The sequence below is a fragment of the Tenebrio molitor genome, chromosome 1 (genome assembly GCF_963966145.1).
Source record: "Tenebrio molitor chromosome 1, icTenMoli1.1, whole genome shotgun sequence".
NCBI classification, from domain to species: Eukaryota; Metazoa; Arthropoda; class Insecta; order Coleoptera; family Tenebrionidae; genus Tenebrio; species Tenebrio molitor.
In genome coordinates, this window is record NC_091046.1 from 32,550,773 (window position 1) to 32,573,547 (window position 22,775).

General features: G+C 34.8%; 1 protein-coding gene across 4 annotated transcripts in view; it reads left to right on the top strand.

Annotated features, from left to right (window-relative positions):
* Nucleotides 1-18,274, top strand: part of tei (teiresias) — a 281,205-nt gene extending 262,931 nt beyond the window's left edge. For all 4 annotated transcript variants that reach the window (XM_069042272.1, XM_069042260.1, XM_069042265.1 and 1 more), the window contains 2 exons: nucleotides 16,257-16,432; nucleotides 17,766-18,274. In XM_069042272.1, the coding sequence (XP_068898373.1) occupies nucleotides 16,257-16,432; nucleotides 17,766-18,023 (434 nt within the window). In that variant the 3' untranslated portion in view covers nucleotides 18,024-18,274. The remainder of the gene's footprint in view (nucleotides 1-16,256; nucleotides 16,433-17,765) is intronic.
* Nucleotides 18,275-22,775: the final 4,501 nt, after the last annotated feature.

The following is a 22,775-nucleotide window of genomic DNA, read 5'->3' on the forward strand; positions in this document are numbered from 1 at the left end:
AGAGCCTAAAAGAGATAAACTTCCTCGGTCACAAATTTTAATACCTGGTGCTAAATTTTGAAATTCCTTTATGACTTTTAAATCTATGTCTCCAGAACAGCTAAAGATCTCGCATTTGTTAAAGTTTAATTCAAGGCCAATTTTTCTGGATAAATTGATAACTTTCTTAAAGTCGGACAAAACTACTTCTGGGTAATCAGCTAGGGTTCCATCATCTAAATACCAAATATTCAGTTCAGAATTCAAAGATAAAATAATTGGTTGAATGGCAAGACTAAAAATCATAGGACCACAAGGATCTCCTTGTTGAGCTCCAACAGAAGAAGAAATTAAATGATCACCAAAAAATAAAGTTGAAGGATTCCTATAGCATTGATAAAGATAAGGGTAAAGAAGTGGGGTATGACATTGGACTTCTTTTAGAATACAATCTCGTTCGACTGAGTTAAATGCGTTTTTGAAATCTAATTTAAGAACAACTTTGCTACGGTTTTGGTCGTTATTCACAAAGGTACGTGTAGTATGAATTGCTGCTTCGCATCCTAGCTTAGTTGCCACTCCAAGTTGGTGTGGAGATAAATACGAATTTACAATATTACGACTTTGAAAACAAGCAAGCTTTGAAGTCAATTTTCGTAAACAGTTTCCTATAGCGATCGGTCTAATTCCTCCATCTTTCTTATGAAGGGCGCATAAAGACGCACCATATAATAAATGACAAATTTCTGAAGGAAGTTGGCCAGACAATAAAAAATTGCACAGTTTTGTTAAAGCTCTTAGTGCCCGCTGACCTGCTTCGCCCGCTGATAAAGATATAATATCTTTTAAATATTGTGGTCTCATGCCATCTAAACCTGGTGAAGAACCGGCAGGAAAGGAATTGATAGCTTCTCGAACGTTTTGCTCATTAACTATTAAAGAAAAGTCTCCCGTTTTGAAAGCGTCTGGAAAAAAAAGTTCGCGAGATGGTGAAGGATGCTTTTTTTTTAATTCTTCAGCAACATCTTCATTGAATGAAGCTAATGAGTCATCCGAGGACAATAATTTAACAGCTCCTTTGATATCAAAATCGGCTACTTTTGCTTCCACTTTCTTAGCTAGTGATAAATGTGTTCGTCTCTTAGAAGATGTTCGTATTTGAGGTACTTCAAAATTAGAAAGATTTTCTTTTATAAGCTTATTCAATGATTTATCAGATTTCTCGGCTACATTGAAAGCTCTATAAGAGAATAGCAAAAGATCCTCAAATGAAGAGATTGATTTGGACGAAAGACAATTATTAATAATTGAACTTAATTTATCAGCAGCTAAATGTCTACAAGCTTTAGGCAATCTTCTAATAGTTGGTAGCTGCTGTTTTAAATTAATAAGCAATTTTGTGATAGAAACCGTTGAAGAGAAATTAGAAGAAGTTGGTAGATTACTATTTGTATGATACTTATCTACGTGAATTTTCAATCTGGTATTATCCTTAAAAGATTTTCCAGGACACAAATTACAATTTAATCTTTGTTGTCCACTAGAATGATTATCTTGAGATCCGAATTGCTTCTCATAATCCGTGCAATTAAATGAAGTGTTATTAATTTCTTCAGTTTTCCTTCTTGTTTTATTAATTTCTGAAGAGAATGATTTTGACGAAAACGATTGGCTCATTAGTCCATGAATCCTTGATCTATGAATTTTAAGGCCTTTTTCCTTTTTGAAATCTCTGTTGCAGTCTTCACATCGAAAAACTAATTTTTCTCCAGAAATTTTATGACACTTTTTGACGTTTCCGAATTTATGTTCAAGATTAGCGTTCGAAGGACCTGCATCAGTTAAATCTTGATCACTTATTTTCCAATCTGTTGTTCGTAGACGAAATCTTGTGTCTTGAGGATATTTAAACTCAAGATAACTATTACTTTCTTCAAGAGAATTATCAAATGATGTTGACAGACGCATGGCACTCTATTAAAATTTCGATTTTACCACTTATAATTTCAGCAACGGGAATAGTACCGCAATCTCTTTTTAAAAATTTAAAAATTCTGGATTTAGGTAACACATAGGTAGTTGAAATTCAAAAAGGTATATTATTATACTCATGTCGTCATGTCACATCGTAAGGAAGTGTCTTGACAGAGAACATAATAAAACACAACAAAGTCAAAATGTGGAGGCGAGACGCCGGTAATTATGTTGATTAACACTGCACTATTACTTGATAGTAATATCCGTAATAGTGTATGTACGAGTACTCCGGCAAAATTGCCGTGCCGCCGGGTGGTGGAGGGTTCAGAAAAATTATAGATCTAACATTACTGGCTTGCAGTGGTGCCTGGGATTTGTGAATTTTGAAACTTGCATAAGAACAGATTACAAACTAAACCAATTTATTTTTATACCATGTTTTGCTTATTTTTTAATTGTTATTCTCATTTTAGTTGTTTTAGAAATCATTGTGTTTGGACAACAAATTTGTAACTTACTTGCTCCAGCACACTGATACGAGTATGAAATTAAAATAGATTACCAAGTTTTTATTAAATGACGGCAATACAATAATATTTAAATACAATTTATTCAGTGAGTGCCAAAAATTTGGAACAATGGAAACATATTCTATTCTGTTTTTTCTAAAATAAACCGGACAGATTTTTTTTTTTTTTTCAAAGAAACATTTTTCGATAAATTTTATTCTTCAGTCCCTTTCAGTTTTTCCGCAATGACCTCATCCCCAATTTTTTTAATTAATAAAACTTCTAAATCAGGTTTAATTTAGAATTCTGAAAAGTTATTGAGTTCTGTCTCCCAATCTTACCGCATTAAATTTTTTTGCGATTATGTCAAAAGCTAGATTTACTTCACTTGACCAGCTACAATTAAGTAATTGAGAGAAAAGATTAAGGATGAAGTACGTCCTATTATTTATTTTTATTGAAAGGAGAAATTTAAAATAAAAATTAGAATCTCACTGCCATCCTTTTAAAAATCTCAGCCAAAGGTCATAGAATGTGATCAAAAAGAAAACAAATCAGAGCAGGCGTTGCAAATTATCAGTCATGTCGTAGTGGAATTCTATACAAATAAGCGTCCAATGCATGGGCGTAGTCAATTTATGGTCACAAACGAGGCCTCAAACGCCACTTTATAATAAATCATACCTCATGAATTTTATAACGGGTGACTATTAAAATTTTCACTTATGGTTGGGTATGGATCATTCTTTGTTTTCCGTTGCACCTTAGACACTGACAAGTTTGACATTTCAAAATTATGTTTCAATTATACTGACATTTGTCGTTCGTTGTTGCGTGTGTCTAAAGTAACAGAAAAAATAAAAACTCGTTCAAAGCTAACTCCAAGTGAAAATTTTAGGAGTCACCCGTTATAATTGTGCATTTTATTATTATCTGATAATAGAGAAAATTTATGTAGAACGCTGAAACACATACCAAAAAAGTTCCAATGACAAAAATTTATTTATTTACACTTCAAAAGAATATGTTAACAAAGATTAAATTTCGCAATATTTATTTAAAAAAATGTCCAGTTTCTAAAACATCCCTTTATATTAATAGTGACAAAAGTAAAAAGTATTTCGCGTATGTTTTAATGTTGATTGTTTTTTCTTATTATGTACAGACAAACAGAAAAAATATTCTATGAAACTCATGCACAAGGTGCGTGACTTTAAAATGTAGCATAGTGTCTTCTTCACTCATGGAATTATCGCACCCACCTAGGGCTCGTGCGGTCAAACTTCCCATTCATGACAAAAAGTTGTATTTTACGCACTTGTTGCATAAATTACCATTTTTGTACAGATAGCATTCTTTTTTTTCAGCTACTTACATAAAACTAAATATGTACATACATATTTAAAAAAGTATGAAAATATCTGGAAAAGTTACTATAAAATTTAATTTTTTTATTTTCAATTTGCAAACTTTTGTAGAGCATGAAACGAAATGTTTCGCCATTGATTTCAACCCTTGAATATGCATCTCAGCGGAAATTTTTTTGTGAAAGTTTATGCTTTAATGTTGACTATAAAATATTAAAAGATACACCTGAATTCCGGAGAAACAGTTTTTATTCGGAATCGTATTGTAATATGCACATTCCTAACCTTATACGAGGGCGGAAAGTTAACCATTCCTTTTTATCTTTACTTCCCTCTCTTGGTCAGTAATAGGCCACTTTCTGCCCTATTATAAGGTTTTTCCAGTGGCGTACTTACTGAAAGTCGAAAAACAGTAGAAATGAAACTGCATCAAATTAATTGTTTATTTGTTAAAAATGTAATGATTCCGAATAAAATAGTGTACAAAGCTCGGTGGGAATGTGTTTCATTCCTGTCTCGAGCATTAGTTCACCTCGGGTACGCCTTGGTAAACTATCTTAGCTCTCGACAGGAATGAAACACTTCCCACCTCGGTGTGTAATCTACTATTACACTTCTGAACTATTGCTCGGAATTCAAAAATAAAAACACTACTGTAAAGTAAATGCGTCAAATTTTACGTTTTATTAATGCCAATTAAAATTCTAACGATGTTAGTACACCGACACTCTCGGGCAAATTAGACTTTCCCGGCGATTTTTCGAAAAATTAAGGTTAAGGTTTCGTTTTCGTTGGGCCACCTTTTTTACAACAAAAAAAGACAAAATTAGAAATCAGTAAATTTTAGCAAGAAATACCAATACAGACTGATTCACGTAACTTTCCGACCCTAACGAAATTTAAATATACAACCACCAATACGTTTTTCATTCAACTTTGTTTAAGAAACTGACTCATCATATATCAATATCATATCGATCCTTTCGTCATTGGAGCACATTTTAACAAAATTAACAAATTAACAAAAATTATTTCAGAATTATACAAAAAGAAATTGTCAAGTGATTGTCAATAACGCCAGGAGTGTTCAGATTTGATAGTAAATAAATGTATCAAGTTATCACTGAATAACGCATTACTGGCTGCATTTAACTTTCGTTAGGGTCGGAAAGTTATGTGAATCAATCAGTCTGTATACATATTAAAACTAAAACATGACTAAGGGCCGGTTGCACCAACGCCAGTTAATGTTAAAATGCTTCGTTACTTTAGTTACCTATTGTTATAATAATGTTTTCGTATATTTTAATCTGTAGTTAAATTTAACTCACGTTGGTGCAACCGGCCCTAAGAACGATTTTCTGTTTCGTACGATTCCGTTTAATTTTGGTCTTCGTCGGATATATGTCATTTTCAGGCTTTGACAGTTTTGTGAATTGTTTACTTAAGACTTATTGCATAAGCATATTGCACATACACCTTATTGACATTCTAACTCTAGTGTAAACGAGGATGAGTTTAGCAACACGTCAAATGAGATATACGAGTTGAAAGGGCCGTAGCGAGTTTACGGCCCCTTTGCCCTCATGCGGCCGTGAGATCGGGTGACCGTCAGTACGGAGTGAGTCGAATATTGCTGTTGAGGGATTTGAGAGTCGATTTTTTATTTAAATGCTTATTGCTTTCGACATTTTGATCGACTGGAATTCGATACTACTGTCGGTTCCAATTACACGGTTTGAAATATGTTCTGTTATTGCGATGAGAAAAATACATTTGGACGTTAGGCACTGCGTCGCTCACTAACTTGATGTTTGTAATGGGTTTCTTGTCATGTTCTGAAACTGGAATTACATACTGACATGTGAAAGGCATAAGCAGAAAGAAATCAATATATATGTATATTTATCACCGACGGAAAATTCTAATTTTCTTTCCATCCTAACCTAACGTTGACGCTAATTTTTCCAACATAAATTACCTAGAATATAGTATATTAAAGTATAAGTGGATATTATAGCTATTAAGACAACAAGTGTTTTATAGACGATTTAAAAATTGAGATCGTAGTTTAAATCAGAGCGACCGCAGGGAGCGAGGATTTAATAGATCGAGATTTTTAAACTATAAAACACGCGTTGTTCTCAAGATTTTTTCTAACACTAACATCTTATCAGAAATTTTAATAAATTCAGAAATTATTCGAGGCGCGTCACAATACACAAAATGCGAAGGTTGCCGTGGGTACTATGGTAATAACTAATAATATCAACAAATTTGGAAAAAAACAATTTTCATCGTTGAAATGTGTCAAAAGTTGTCAAACGTTCCAGAAGAAATAAGAAAAAAGGGGCAACTTGTTACCAATGAAGTCTAAAAGTGCATGCGAAAAGGTGTATGTTTCGTTTCAAGGCCGGAACAATAAAAAAAGCATCATGGAGGTAACGGAAATGTCATTTTGGCGTTTCTTGATATGGGGTAAGTGTGTAGAACTTCATTAAAAGTTAATACACACTACGGCAAGAATCATTTGAAGAAAATGTAAAGATTGCCAGTTTTCGATGGCCGGGCACTTGCATTGGATAAAACAGCAGAAGTTAAAGACGAAGATGTTAGGAACAAGAGCACGAAGCTAATGTGGCAGTTCCAATTCAATAATTGTCCTTTTCACTTTTGTGATAATTACTGTAAAAATGATGAATAAAATGTTACTTGAATAATATTTATGTGTGAGCGTATTTTATGACTCTATAAGATACTTTGCTATTGACGACGTGTCTTATAGAGAAAAGCGTATTTTATGGGAAACATAAGGTGTGCACCATGGAAACAGTATAAGATATTAGTGTTAGAAAAAGGTCTTTAAAACACGCCCGATTTTTCGGGCACGACGGCGCAGCCGGAGTGTTCGAAATAGAGCAAGTGTTTTAAAGGTCAATTATCCACGAATACTTTACGCTATTTTTTTTATTGGTACACTTTGAAATCATAAATACTGGTATTAATATTTTTAAAAAATGGAATAAGAACGTGAATACATTAGTGATGTGACATGAATATACCTTTCGTTATCATGGAAAATGAAAAAAGCTAAAATTAATTTGCAATATGTCACTTAATCCCAACTGCATTATTCACGTTCATTTAAAAGATTAAGGTTGTTGAATATTTGATTAAAGCGTTTGAAACATTTGTTAGTAGTTTTTTATTTGACGTTACAAGGTACTCCTGTCAGATCGATCATTAAAAAGTTAACATTTAGACTTCACGTTTCTCAAGTCCTCTCGGGTTGTTGATGTTGCCAAAAACGCGCGTTTTTGAAAGTTGGATTTATACACGCTGAGGCGTACGTTAAATTAAAAAAATAAGTTACCAATAAAAAGAAATTATTGACAATACACATACAATTACCTACGTGTACCTATTAAAAAAAAAAAAGTGATAAAATGGCCAGGTGCTTGCTTTTGTTTTCGTTGACGTATAGCGTAGCTTTAGCAGCTGTCAAATATTTCGTGAAACAAGAAATACGAGTGAGTATAGGACGAAAAATTGAAAGTGGACGACCATCAATACGTATTTCAGAAACCGTTAAAAGAGTTAAGAAAATAATATAATTATAACCGAAAACTTCAATTTATCATTTGTCATAACATAACAATAACATAACATAACATAATCAAATTAAGGTTAAATATCTGAAAGATTTGTCAACTAAAAAGGCAACGTACAATTGCGGCCCCTACAAACTCAGACACCGGCTTTTGACACATTCTGCCAAATTCAAAAAATTTGTAATGTGTACATTTGACTTTTATCCGGTATGGCAATGTCAGTGTCAGTTTTTTGTAAGTCAGAAGCGTGCACAATTTTTACAATGCCTCAATTAAACGAACTGCAAAAGTCGATAATTAGAACTAGACTAGAGGACGGTATGAGCATTAGGCACATCGCAAATGAAATAAACGTTGATAAAAACACGGTACTTTTGGCAAAACGAAAAATTGAGGAAACTGGAATTATTAGAAGAAAACGACAACGTAGGTATTTTGCTAATCTTACGAGATGATCTTAAAATGTCGTAAACTCTTTCAGAGCGGCAGAGAATATCAAACCCTGGTGAAGATATGCGTTTAGTTAATTTTCTAAGGGAGCACCCTTTTAGTACCGCAATAAGAGCAAAAGTGGAAACCAATTTTCCTGGTTCCATAAGAACCAGTCGAAAAAGAATAAAAGAGAGTGAACTACGAAATCGAAGCGCGGCCAATAAGATATTTTTGTCAGTAGCAAATAAAGAAGAAAGACTGCGTTTCGCCTTTCAACATATAAACAATGTCAACTTTTGGGAAAACGTAGTCTTTTCAGATGAAAAAACTTTTCAATCATGCAGTTATGGACGGGTTCGTGTTTATAGACCAGTTGGTGAACGATTTTCTGAACAATATGTTCATAAAATTAAGCGTAGTGGAAGTTTTTCTGTGAATGTTTGGGGGTGGATGAGTTCCCGTGGAACGGGAATATGTGTTATTGTGGAAGAACGATTGACAGCTTTAGTTTATAGAGATATTCTGGAGCAAGCACTGTTACCTTCAGTTCTACCCATTTTTGGAAATAATTTTGTATTCCAACAGGATAATTGCCCTATTCATACAGCGCATCTAATAAGAGATTTTTTGCAAACTAATGAAGTAACCACATTAGACTGGCCAGCGAGAAGCCCAGACCTCAACCCCATCGAAAATATTTGGGGTATCATGGCCAAAGAAATTAATACTAAGATCTTGCCCCAAAATCGTCAAGAATTAATTCAAAGTATCTCGGATACATGGGAGCAAATATCTGTGGATTGTGTACAACGCACAGTTCTGTCAATGCCGAGGAGACTCCAAATGGTCATAGATGGTAACGGTGATACAATAAAATATTAACTTTATTGTATTTGATTTGTTCAATTTTTCAAATTCTTTATTTTATACGCCACTGACTTTCTTTCAGTTGGGTGACATTTTATAAACTTCAATTTTAGGACCATGTTACACAGCCAACTGTACGTTTGGAAAAAAAGAGAAAAAACCACGGCCTTTTTTTTCTTTTGACCACAACTTCATTTGAACACTTGTGTAAATAATGTTCAGGTAATATTTTGTTAAATCACGCTAACATAACTTCAATAATTAATCGAAATTTTGAACACGTCTCCAAATTTAGACACTTAAAAGAGTACTTATACTTACCTGACGTATTGCTAATTCAATTTTTCTAGTGATAAGGAAAAAAACTTAAGTCATACAACATGAACTGTCGTGAAGGAATGAACAGAGGTTTGCACGTGTTTCAACAGATTCAGCAAAATCAAAAACGATTTTGCTTAGAGAACGGTTCCTATATGAATGAGTCACTGTAACTAATATTTGATCGTGCCGCTGTTCCGCAGGTACAGTTCAATATATACAGGGTGTTAGAGAGTGGTCTCCCAAGAATTTCAGGGTGAATTTGTGAGGGAAAATGTGGTCGAAAACCTTAATAAATACTATCTTTTCCTAACAAGAATGATTTTCTCAAAACTAAAAACTTTTGCACCATTTTATTGTTGTGATAATTAAATAAATAGTTGTTAGAGATTGGCAATTTTACCCTTTGGTGTTGCCATGTGTTGTGTTTTGTAGTAGGCACATAATAACAAACAATTGTACTTTTGAGTTGTCATAATAAAGAATTTCGTGTTCGCTGATCCTGTATTGCTGATTCATTGAAACTCTCACAGGTTATGGGCCCAGTACAAACAGGTTCACGATTAATTGAAATTTGAAGACTGCTATCGCGCAAAATCTAACGCAATTTAATGGAAATGAGTTTCACAAATTCGACAAGATTTGAAATGTTGAATAAAAGCAATTATGATACATGGAAGATCCAGGTAGAAGCCCTTCTTATCAGGAATGATACTTGGTCGTATGTATCCGGCGAAAAGCCTAAACCCGAAATTACCGGTGAAGGTGAAGCTCGTGCTGTCACGGAAGAGGAGCAAAAGAAATGGATCGCCGCCGATCGCAAGGCAAAATCAGACTTAATCCTCGCCATGAACGCATCGGAACTTAGGCAGATTCGCAGTTGTGAGACTTCGCGGGAGATATGGATGAAACTAGAATCCATATATGAATCCAAAGGACCGGCACGCAAGGCAACGTTATTAAAACAATTGACACAACACAAGATGCGCGAAGATGACGACGTTCGTGAACACGTAGCCAGATTTATGGACACAGTCGATAAATTACAAGGAATGAACATCGAGATAAATGGTGATCTGTTGTCCATCATGTTGCTATATAGTTTACCTAGTAGTTTTGAGAATTTTCGATGCGCTATCGAGTCCAGAGATAGCTTACCTAACGTGGAAAATTTAAAGGTGAAGATTGTCGAGGAGAATGACGCACGGAATCAGAAACTTGAAGGAAGTTCAACCGACGGTGTCATGTTCTCCAAACACTTCTCAAGGGATTCGAACACATCAAAAGACAACTACAAGAAACAAGACGAAAGATCTTCGAAACCAAAAATTACCTACAAGTGTAATTACTGCGGTAAACGTGGTCACAAGGCTGCTGATTGCTTCAAAAAGAAGAGAGAAGAAAACCAAAAGGCTGGACTTGTTCATGAAGCTTATTTTTCGGGGAAAACTAACAATAAATGGTGTTTGGACAGCGGATGTACATCACACATTTGCAACGACAAGGAGTTGTTCATCAATTCAGAAAAAGCTCAATGCCAGCTGAAATTGGCAAGTAACGCAACAACTCAGGCAATTGCGAAAGGAAGCGTGAACATACTAACCTCCGTCGGAAATCAAGCAAAGAAGATTGAATTGAAAAATACTCTGTATGCTCCTGATTTCAGAACAAATTTGTTGTCAATTGCGAAGATCGTGGACAAGAATCGTGAAGTTCTTTTTACGAAGAATCGGGCATTCATCCAAGATCGTCGTGGACGTGTCAAGATGATAGCAGATCGAGATGGAGACCTATTCTATCTTCGAGAAAACCACCAAGAAGCGTGTGCTACATCTGTCACTATGACATGTGACATTTTTAGCAATTGGCATCGACGTTTTGGTCATTTAAATTTTAAAGATTTGGAAGTAATGATGAAGGAAAATCTCGTTACTGGTGCGAAATTAAAAGGCGCTGTGAGTACCAATAACCCATGCAAAATTTGTATCGCTGGCAAGTTTGCTACCGCCCCGTTTCCAAGACGCCCTAATCGATCCTCAAACTTGCTGGACATCGTACATACAGATGTATGCGGGCCAATGAGAATTGAGTCTAAGGGTGGTGCTCGTTATTTTGTTACTTTTACAGACGATTACAGTCGCTGGACTCAAACGTATCTGATTCGGAAGAAATCCGAAGTAGCATCAAAATTCAGAGAGTACAAGAACTTTGTGGAAACACAATTGGAAAGAAAAATCAAAGCAGTTCAATCAGATAATGGAAAAGAATATTGCAACAAGGAAATGGACAAGTTTTTCCGAGACTTTGGTATTCAACGTCGTTTGACTACGGTCTACAGTCCTCAACAGAACGGTTTGGCAGAACGGAAGAATAGAACGCTGGTAGAAGCTGCCAGATGTATGTTATTTACAAATATTTGGTTGCAAAGCTTATGTTTTGGATAAATCAACTAATCGAGGGAAGTTTGACTCGAAAACTGTTGAAGGAATATTTGTTGGTTATTCAGATTATCCAAAAGGGTATCGAGTGTGGATACCGTCAGAGCAAAAAATTCGAATTTCGAGAGATGTCAAATTCTTCGAAGAATTCAAAAGCAATGAGTACGAAGATATAATCTCAAGCGAAACTTTAAATGGAAGGTTTAAGCTCTCCGATGTATTGGGCAATATGGATCCTAGCGGAAGAGTTGATATTGACATTTGTGGGGGGGAAAACAGTCCAGAAGAGACAAAGGCTCCAACTGTCAATATGCAAGAAATTCCATTGATGCAAGAAAATTTCGAAGAAGACGAAATCGCAGGTGAGATAGTCACTCCAGACGAAGAGATCGAGAAAATGGATGACGCAATCAAAACCAAGAGAGGTCCGGGAAGACCTCGCAAGATTTTAACTGGAAAAGTTGGAAGACCGAAGAAACAGTATCACATGATCTATAATCAAAATCTTCCTGTTGTAGTCGACAGATCGAACATTGAACCAACTTCGAATGAAGATCCGCGATACGAAGAGATAGACTTTGTCATGGCAGCATCTGAAATTCCTTTTTCGGAAGCTATCCACGGTGCAGATAAGGACGAATGGAAGGATGCTATCCTATCTGAGATTAAGAGTCTAGTCATCAACGACACATGGGATGTCGTCGACAAGCCAGATCACGCCAAAGTAGTGGGTTGCAGGACAGTTCTCCGCAACAAGTATGCAGCTGATGGAACCTTAGACCGACGTAAGGCGAGAGTAGTGGCTAAGGGATTTACTCAGAGACCCGGGATTGACTTCCATGACACGTTTGCGCCAGTTGCTCGTTTAAGCTCATTGAGGTTGTTGGTGGCCCTAGCAGCTAAATACAATTTGAAAATATCGCAGCTAGATGTAACAAGCGCATATTTAAACGGTAAAATAGACACGGAAGTTTTTATGGAAAAACCCGCATTGCTCAAAGAAATGCTCCAACGAATCATCGATGAAGAAGAAGATGATCATACACTTGTGAAAAAAGCTAGAGTTATGTTGAGAGATCTTCAAGGTGAAAATAAAATTTGCAAACTTCGTAAGGCTCTGTACGGGTTGCGACAAGCAGGTCGACAATGGAACTACGAAATAGATAAAACGATGAAAAGAGCAGGACTTGTTCCAACAAATGCAGATCCGTGTGTGTACGTTGACAAAAACACGAGAACATTTGTTTTGATCTACGTGGACGATATATTAATTATCTCCGGAAATCAGGAAAGAGAAAGGCAAATCAAAGACGTTCTTTCCAAAACTTTTCGTATCAAAGATTTTGGTTTAGCAAAATACTGTTTGGGCATTCAAATAGAGCAAAATGAAAATGAAATATGCCTGTCTCAAGCAGGATATATCCGGGAAATCTTGAAGAGATATCGCATGGAAGATTGTAAGCCCGTTTTGACACCGCTTGCAGTTGGATCTAAACTTTCTGAACTTCATTCTGAAGATGACAACGAAGATACAAATTTTCCTTTTAGAGAGCTAATAGGAGCGCTTATGTATGTTGCAGTGGGGACTCGTCCAGATGTATCACATGCTGTGAGCGTCCTGAGTCAATTCAGCAATTGTTACCGCAAGAAACATTGCACAGCGGCTAAGAGAGTTCTTAGATATCTGAAAGGAACCATCGACAAGAAACTCATCTACAGGAAGAATCAGGATAATTTAACCTGCTACGTAGACGCAGACTGGGCGAACTACGAGATTGACAGAAGATCTTACACGGGATCAACTTTCATACTCTCCGGCGCTGCTTTCTCCTGGGAATCCAGAAAGCAACGAACCGTCGCATTATCGTCTACCGAAGCCGAATATATGGCACTCAGTGATGCATCCAAGGAAGCAGTTTTTCTAATTGGTTACCTCAAGGAATTGGGATTTCAATCACTAGCAAACGTTGTGGTTTTTAACGATAATCAAGGTGCTGGAAAATTAACCGAAAATTCCGTCTATCATGCAAGATCGAAACATATTGATGTTAGATACCATTTTATTCGCGACGCAGTGAAGAAACATCCCATCAAGATCCTATACCTACCGACCGAGAAAATGATAGCGGATGTACTAACGAAAGCCTTACCCAAAGAAAATCATGACAGATGTATTCTTGGATTGGGACTTCAATCCGACAACACCTCAGCTGTAACTTGAGGGGGGGTGTTAGAGTTTGGCAATTTTACCCTTTGGTGTTGCCATGTGTTGTGTTTTGTAGTAGGCACATAATAACAAACAATTGTACTTTTGAGTTGTCATAATAAAGAATTTCGTGTTCGCTGATCCTGTATTGCTGATTCATTGAAACTCTCACAATAGTTAACGTTTTCTAATGAAAGTTAATTGCTTAGCAACCAAAAAGAACAATGCCTCTATGTCAGATTTTACCCCGGAGCCCCGCCGCACCACCAAAGGAAAAAGGAAAAATTAGTCGACCGTACCTGATAGGCCAATATGGTGAAAGGGGAAGGCTATTTAAAAAAAAAAAAAAAAAAAAAATGTATAAAGCTGCGCCACAAGTTTTCGATGATTTTGTTTTTTACTTTTCCTTACATTTTTTGAAGCATGCAGTACAATGCTCAAAGCAATTAAAGGAAAATTACTTTTACAAAAAAACAAAGTATTAAAATATTGGCTTGTAAGTTGAAAAAATTGACTATTTTTGTGGTATTCTCACTGATGTCCTCCACGTTTGAGAATACCACTCGTGCTGCGCACTCGTAGTATTCAAATTCACGCGTGACAGCACCACAAAAATAATCGACATAACTTTGCCTACTCGTGGTATTATAAGTGAAAATTCAATTTGAATTATTTTTTTTTATTCAGATGTGTACCATCTGTATGGTCTCCTCTAACAGCTAAGACAACATTGAACCTCGGTACTATCAAGGAGATCAGAGTTGAGCATTTTCTGAGGATTTTTTCTCCATTCCCCACGAATCTAAAAACATTGTTAAAACTGTGGAACTTAAATTTGTTTGTTCGACGTTTGAAAAAAGTATTACCTTTATTAATATTTATTTTCAATTCGCTTTTGTTATTTTAACAAATTTGTTACAATTCAAAACAATCGTTTTATTACTTATTCTTATTACCTTAGAAATGTTTCTTTCCATCGGCTACTAAAAATAAGAAAAATTCCGTTAAAGAAATAGATAGGTTTTATTCAAGCTCAGTGCTTTCTTTATTCCCCATCTGTAAACACCTCCTGATGGACTTCTTGGGGTGTTCTCTCTCGTGTAATAACAGAACGATTATGATCCAACGGTCGGGATCCGTAATAAAACATAACCACAACACTCGCCGCGTGGTAGTTTTCGCTAATTTGATCCTTAGGGATTAGAGTAACACAAGAGGACAATCGGCGACCGCGAGCATTAACTGAAGTTTGGTTGCGATAAGTTTAAAACGAGCAGACTTAATAGAATGCTTTGCATGTTAAAGGTTCGCTCGGGGACTTAGTTTTATACCTAGAAAGTGGAACAGATGCTTCTTATCTTGATAATTCTTATCGAAATCCAGAACGACTGCGACCCAAACTGTTCCCATTTTGATATGAGATGAAATAAACTGAACTCGACGTTTATTTAATCCTGAAAATTATGTTCCAAAAAGAGATCAGCAATGTTATTTTTAACCGACAAAAAACGTTAGTTATTTTATTCAAAGCACCATCTGCGTTGTCTGATGGCAAAAAAGCAGTTCAAAAATTGAACGTTATGTGAATAATAAAATGTTCAAAGTTTCCATGTGCCACATTTCACAATCAACCCAATTACCAAAGCGAATAGTGTGGGTAAACATTGGCGTTTTTTATGTGCAGCATAAAAATTTAAATTCGAAGCAGATATTTTTGCGCAGCGTTAAAAAGTAACTTCTTTTATAGAGTGAATATTCAAACTTCACAGATTTTTATCGCAATTGAAATTACCTTTCAACTGAATTATTCTGAAAACGAAATAATTAATCCGGATTTATAGGTGCATAGCTTGCCCGAGAAGTTTAATTGTAAATCCTTCGTTCAAACCGATGAAGATTACCTAATCATTTCAACGTGGACTTTCTTAAAATTAAAACTAAACATTTCCTTCCGATTACTGAAAGCGATTTACCTTGCCCGTACTTATCGTGGAGCTGAAAATAATATCACGAGCACTGATTTAAAATCGGAATAAACAAATTTCTTCGCATAATTTTCACGTGAAAGCGCAGTTTATGAAATCACTTATTTAAATTTTTCTACCGAAGCATCCGGATATCCATCGCACCGTTTTGATTCTTTTGCAGAAATACAAAGACAAAGCCAGATTGTCGGAGATTTACAATTATAATTCCCTTCTGTTGTGCATTCCCGTTTCTGTTCTGGCTTCAAATCCCAAAAGTCGTAAATAAACAAGGACGCTGAGTGAAAACCGCGGTTTTACGTTCGCGTAATTTAATATTCTTTACATTTACCCGAACATCTATCTGTATTTGTCACAGATAATACCGGTAATTTGGTTACTATCATGTAGTATTTCATTTGCAAATATGATTTAGTGAAACCGCTTCTTTATCATTTTCGTAATGTTGAATGTTGCACTCACATAAATTGAGTTACCAAGACCAATGGAACTGGTGTATATAAAATCATATTACAAGAACACCAAACGTTAATTTGTATTTTCAATTAATGCTTACAAAAATTGCAGGTCGGCCTCTGGTGACTCCCAGCAACAAAACTATCACAGCAGTTTACGGCCAGCCGTTGACTCTGACAATGGAATTTTGTGCCAATCCCCCTTATAACAAGGTCTTCTGGATAGCGAAAAATAAAGTTTACATTCCCGGAGACGCTGACAAAACTGTGATTGCTTATGGGATTACTGTGAGTATCCTTGTTAGAAAACTGAAGCCGTTTTACCGGCCTCCCCTGAATTGCCCTCTAAAGTCGTTAGCATGCACATGCATATTTTTCACAATCATTAAGATTTTCTTGTACTTTCGTTTATCTGATATAAATTAACTTACGTTCTCTAAAAAAAAATACCCACCTTATTTTTTGTATTGGTATACCTAAACGGTATAAATTCTAACTTCTGTAAATTAAATATGTATAGTCATAAAACAATCTATTTCCAAAATTTAAATCAATAGCGCGAGCAAAAAGACAACAGTAAAAAGAATAAAGCAAATTATTTGTGGTACGTGGGCGGTTTATCACTTATCATCCCTGACGTAGAAGCTGTTGACTGTAATCTGTAATAAAAAACTGTTAATTAACCGGAATGGTGGTATTGACAAAAACACATGTGAAATCTGATTGGTGTTCCTTTTGCGTTTAAGAGGTAGCAGTAGTCGGTTGGTCGGTGAAATTTGTTTTTGAACAATAGATAAAATTTGAGATTCGCGTACTGATGAAATACCGAGTTCTATAAAAGAAGTTATTGCTACAATAAATCCAAATGATTTATCGTGCCAATTGGTTAAGAACCGATTTAAAGATTTCAAACTCAGCAAAGCACTAACTGTAAGTTGGTACAGAGCACCCAGAATGTTTGTATAAAGGCTGGTTACTCGATACGTGTCCAAATATCCTGAAATGTATTTAAGATATGAAAAAGTACAAAAATGATTTTTGTAAACAGAAAAACTGAATTTTTCATACATTCATTTTCAAAGAAGCCATCGATTTCATTAATGTCATCGGAGAGCGACTTATTGCGGAATCAGGCGATTCAAAATCAAAGAAATTCCTTTTCCCTTGCTGTTCAACGTGGAAACGCTGCAAGCATTCGGGGCACTTTTCCAGATTCCGCATTTTTATCGGAAATTTTTGTATTGTAAACCAAAAATGTTATGTGCTTAAGTTGATTAATTATATACCAGGTGATCAAGAAGGACTGTTTAAGTTGGCAGTACAATTACGAAAATTTTTTAATTCGGTTATTTATAACACTGCAACCGGATATGTTTTGTTGGTTTATTTGACAAATATCTGATGTAGGTATAGCATTAATAACGACAAGCCATCAACAACCGAAAGTTACTCCTGTTATGCGATTTAAAATACAATTCAGTGTTACCAACTTAAACAGTCCTATTTGATCACCCCGTATTTTCATACATACCTATGCATACATTTTTTTGCATACATTAAAATACGATAAATCATCGAAATTCATGATTTTATGTTTATTGATTTAAACTTTTTTTTATAGAATTCCAGTGATCCGAATTGCCATCAAGCAGTCCTGTTTTTGACAAAAGTGACGACTTTGGACATCGGGGAGTATACGTTTATAGTGCGATCCCCAAATGGTTTGGCTGAAGGAAATTTTCATGTGAACATGACTTACGCCAGTGGGTATAACGTTCAAGATGTAAAATCGGCTTGCGTCACACACCAGCATTTTGCAGCAATTTATGTAAATGTGATTATTTTGTTATTAATAAATTGTTATTCCCGACTGAATTAGATATTATCAGATTACACCACAGTATATTGTAATGTATACTTACACAAGGTTATTTAAAGGAAATATTGCCGAGTTCATCTGATAGCTAGCGTAATATTTTTCCATTAAATAATTTTTTTTATAAAAGTAATTTTTAAATGTATAGTTTTCTATTGTTTGCAACCAAGACATGTATAAATTTGTTAATAGACGGCGCTTAAGTGTAAAAATTAAGTGTAAGGAACTACATGATAATAAAATATTCGTCCAACCATTCATGAAGCTTATTTCGACCTATTATAAATACAGGGTGTTTTCGAAGTTGAGGTGTTCCTTTTAACATGTGATAGTATGCTTTGTTCTAAAGAGTTTTAGCCAAAATCACCTTAGTAAAATGTGTACGACAATGAAGATACAATAAGTTAATTTTTTTGAAATTTTTGAAACCGGTCCTGCTCAAATTTGCGCTGATTTGTTAGAAATTAGAATTGACAAAAAAAATCAAATGAGCATGGACGTTAATCAAAAATACTATCAGAGTTGTCATCCAATTAGTCGGAATGGCTTTATCATTCATTAGGAAAATAATGAGCTCACAGATATGTTGCTAATGTATGGCCAATGTCATCAAAATGCAGCTGCAGCATCCAGAGAGTACGCAGAGCGATTCCTGGAAAGACAGTAAAGACACCATCCTGGGCCACGTCAGTTATTAATCTAGACAGCGGAGAAATAGATAGGACCGGACTCAAAATTTTAGAAAACAATAAAAATATACACTAAATTATCTCCGTTAATACAAACATTTTACTAAGAAGATTTAGGCTAAAATTCTTAAGAATAATGTATAGTACCTCGTGTTACAAGGAACGCCTCAACTTCGAAAACGGCCTGTATAGGTATATCCATGGTAAAAATATATATTTTTAAGATGAATATAACGAGAACAACTTCCATATTAGGCACATTTGTAACACTATACAAGGGGATTCACGTAGCCCGTTCGTTAGAAATTTTCGGATTTCCCATAATCGTATTAATATGAAAATTGGTAGCCGACTATAATCGGCTGCTCCAAGTTCAAATAAGATATTTTCAAAATGGTGCCACTTCCGGAAATACTGGAAATCGACACCATCTTTCTTTTTTAAATAGAAAGGCCCCATTTTGTTTTCAAATTTAGATTTTACGTTTATACCGTAAACGTAAACGATTTAAACGATCTTTTTCGCAAAAAAGCGCGGTTGCAGGGCTTCACTAAAAAATCTATAACTCCTGAACCATTGGAAATAAGTAATTGATTTCTTTTTTATTGAATTGCTAAAGGTTGGGTCGATCTTTTTTTTTGTGTTTCATACGCCAACTGCAATTTTTCAAAATTGATAATCAAAAAATGTCGACAACTTAATTTTTTTAAATGGCCATTTCTGATACTAGATATAAATGTAAAATTTAATTTTAAGGCCACTTTTATTAACATTATGTATGCTTATTTCGAGCCGTTTTGGCGTAATTTCTATTTTTTGAAAAAAAAATCTTTTTTTTTAACAAGCGATTGTTTTATGTAATTTTTATTAAAAAATCGCATTGTAATAAATAGTAGATATGTTACAACAAAATAATAAAAAATAAACAAATTAACAAAAAAATATTGTTTATTATACCTGAATCAGAATTCCTGTTTTTGACACTAAAATGCGTGCGAAAAAGGGCCCTTAAAACACTAAAGCTTTAAGGTCGCTTAGGTAACAACAAATTCACCTACATTTTGAACCATGATAAATAGACATTTACAAAGGTATTTCAATTTGCTTTTTTTTTGTTATAATTTTCACATTTTGGTGCAGTTATAATAAAAAATAGCGTCGTGCTCTTAAACTCGTCGCGCGTGCTTTAAAGGCTTCCTTATAAATCACAAATCAATATACTATTAATGAAAATGCTCAATGTATTTTTTTGTTATTATTTTGATTATTTATTATTATTATGGTGTTACATAATTTACTATTTATTGGATGCAATTTTTGAATAAAAATTCAAATAAAACAATTGCTTGATAAAAAAAAAGAATATTTTATTCAAAAAATAGAAATTAGGCCAAAACGGCTGGAAATAGGCATACACAATATTTAAAAGTGCCCTTAAAATTAAATTTTACATTTCGACATTTTTTGATGATCACTTTTGAAAAATTGCAGTAGGCACATGAAACATAAAAAAAAAGTCACTAGTGGTGTAAAAGATCGACCAAACCTTTAGGAATCCAAAAAAAAAATCAGTTGTTTAATTCCAATGGTTCAGGAGTTTAATGAAGCCCTGTGCCCTGCAACCCAAAAAGATGACATAGGTCAAAAACGACGACAGATAAGTGTTGACAAAAGGACGTTCTAAACTCAAAACGTAGAATCGAAATTTGAAATCAAAATGGGGGCTTCCATTTAAAAAAACAAAGATGGCGTCGATTTCCGGTATTTCCGGAAGAGTCGCCATTTTGAAAATATTTTATTTGAACTTGGAGCAGTTCATTATAGTCGGCTACCAATTTTCATATTTTGGGAAATCAGAAAGATTATAATTATAGTGACATACTGTATTAATCCTAATCCGTAATTAAAATTTTCTTAAGTTGATGCGTAGGTTTACAAAATACAGGTGTCCCAAAAATAGCGTACAAACTACTTACTACCGTATCGAGGATGTTTAAATGTACTATCGCGGCCATCCAAAAGTGAACGTTTTTTTTTTATAGTTTGATATTTACTTTAAATCATAGGCGTCCTAAAATGTCAAAGTTTGACACTAGTGATAAAAAATTTATTGAAACTATTTTTTTTAAATGCCACATCTCTCTCCGATGCAGACAGCTAGGGCTATTGCAAAGCTAGAAGAAAATTGGTCGTTGGCTGCTGTGGCGAAAGAATTACATTGCAGTAAGACTTGCATCTTCAATATAAAGAGGGGTTGGCAAGAAAACAGGCTTGAGAGGCCAATGCGAATAGGTGTTACAAAGGTTTCTTTACTAAAGTTTACTTTCACTTTAATAATGTATTAATTACTTCTCAGTCTTTTTATTATTACAACTTTTTATTATTAAAATAGCCTGCTGCACGAACGCCAATGAATACAGCCTGATTTAATCTAACGAAAAATACGGAAATTTTCGCCAGCTATCGTTCACTTTTGGATGGCCGCGATTGTACATGAAAAAAATGTTTCCGTCAAAAAAATCAATTATTTTTATTATAAAATTTGTTACACAGTCTAGGACTGGTTTACAAATCTATGAGGGGCATGATGACCAACTCAATAGACCGGGACCAATGGCTTAACGTGACTTCCGATCACGAGACAGAATATGGCCTTTTTTTTTTTAATTATTTTAAATTTCGCCCTGGGTCGGAATCGAACCCGCGACCCTCCCGTCCCTGAGCCGAAACGAACTCCCTTAGGCTATATTCTTAAAGACAATACAATGTAAACAAAGATATATTCATACATCATTACCTTGCAATGTTACCGTAGAGGATTTAAAATATTTTTTTCAATTTCCAACGCTTCTAAATTCTCTATTATTCAGGATTAGATATTGGTAGTGAGTGATCTTGTACTTTGTGATAATATGTACGATTAGACGTAGCTGTCATGCATGACAATTTCATACATATATTTCAAAATAATTGACCTGTTAAGTGCCACTTTCAAAGACCGCCAAATCAACAAATAAGTCCAATAAAATTTTTTAAACATTTTTCTGGCGTTTACGGTAATCTCCTCTACAGCATAGTGCACCGTTAGTACGCCATTTTTGGGACACCCTGTATATGATAAAAAAATAGGAATGGAGTAGATATAGGCGAAAAACAGTTGACTACTAAACGAATATATTTATATATATTTATCTGTCGATAAAACCTTGAAATTTTATTTTTCGGCCTCCGTCTAGAAAAACAAACTTTTTCTTCAAACGTCCGTAAATTATGACATTATCCTGCTGCATTGATAATAATCCTAAAGTGTCACTTCATTGTCATGGCATCCAACGAGCTGACGAGCGGCAGATATAGTATATAACGGTATTAGGCCGATATGGATTATATGTATAACAGACAAGGTCGAGATTTTATAATCAACCGAGTCTGTTATATCCATATCGGCCGTATGTTGTTCTATAGTTTTCTTTATACCAATAATACTTAACATTTAACGATGATTTATTGTAAGACTGACATTTCTCTTTACTTCAAAAATTAAATTTAGTTGTCATTTGTGCCGTAACCGTAGCAACGGCAGCAAAAATAACGGCCTCGGTCTGATAATTTTGAATAACGGCCTATAATTTTGAATAACGGCCTAGACCGTTATAGGTGTCATATCAATCAAGCATTGAGTACTGATAAATCCTAATAACAGTAAGGTATAAAGAAAAAGTTATTATCTCCGCTGAGAGCGGCAGATAAAGTTATTATCTCCGCTGAGGGCGTCCGTGAAGTTATTATCTCCGCTGATGAGCGGCAGTAAAGTAAACCAGCTAAATCATTTGAAATTCCTACCTGGTTTCTTAACATGTCTTAAATAATTTGTTATGAAGGTTTGAAGAAAAAATAGTATATGTTATACTATTATTCGGAATCGTATTGTAATATGCACACTCCTAACCTTATACGAGGGCAGAAAGTTAACCATTCCTTTTTATCTTTACTTCCCTCTCTTGGTCAGTAATAGGCCACTTCCCGCCTTATTATAAGGTTTTTCCAGTGGCGTACTTACTGAAAG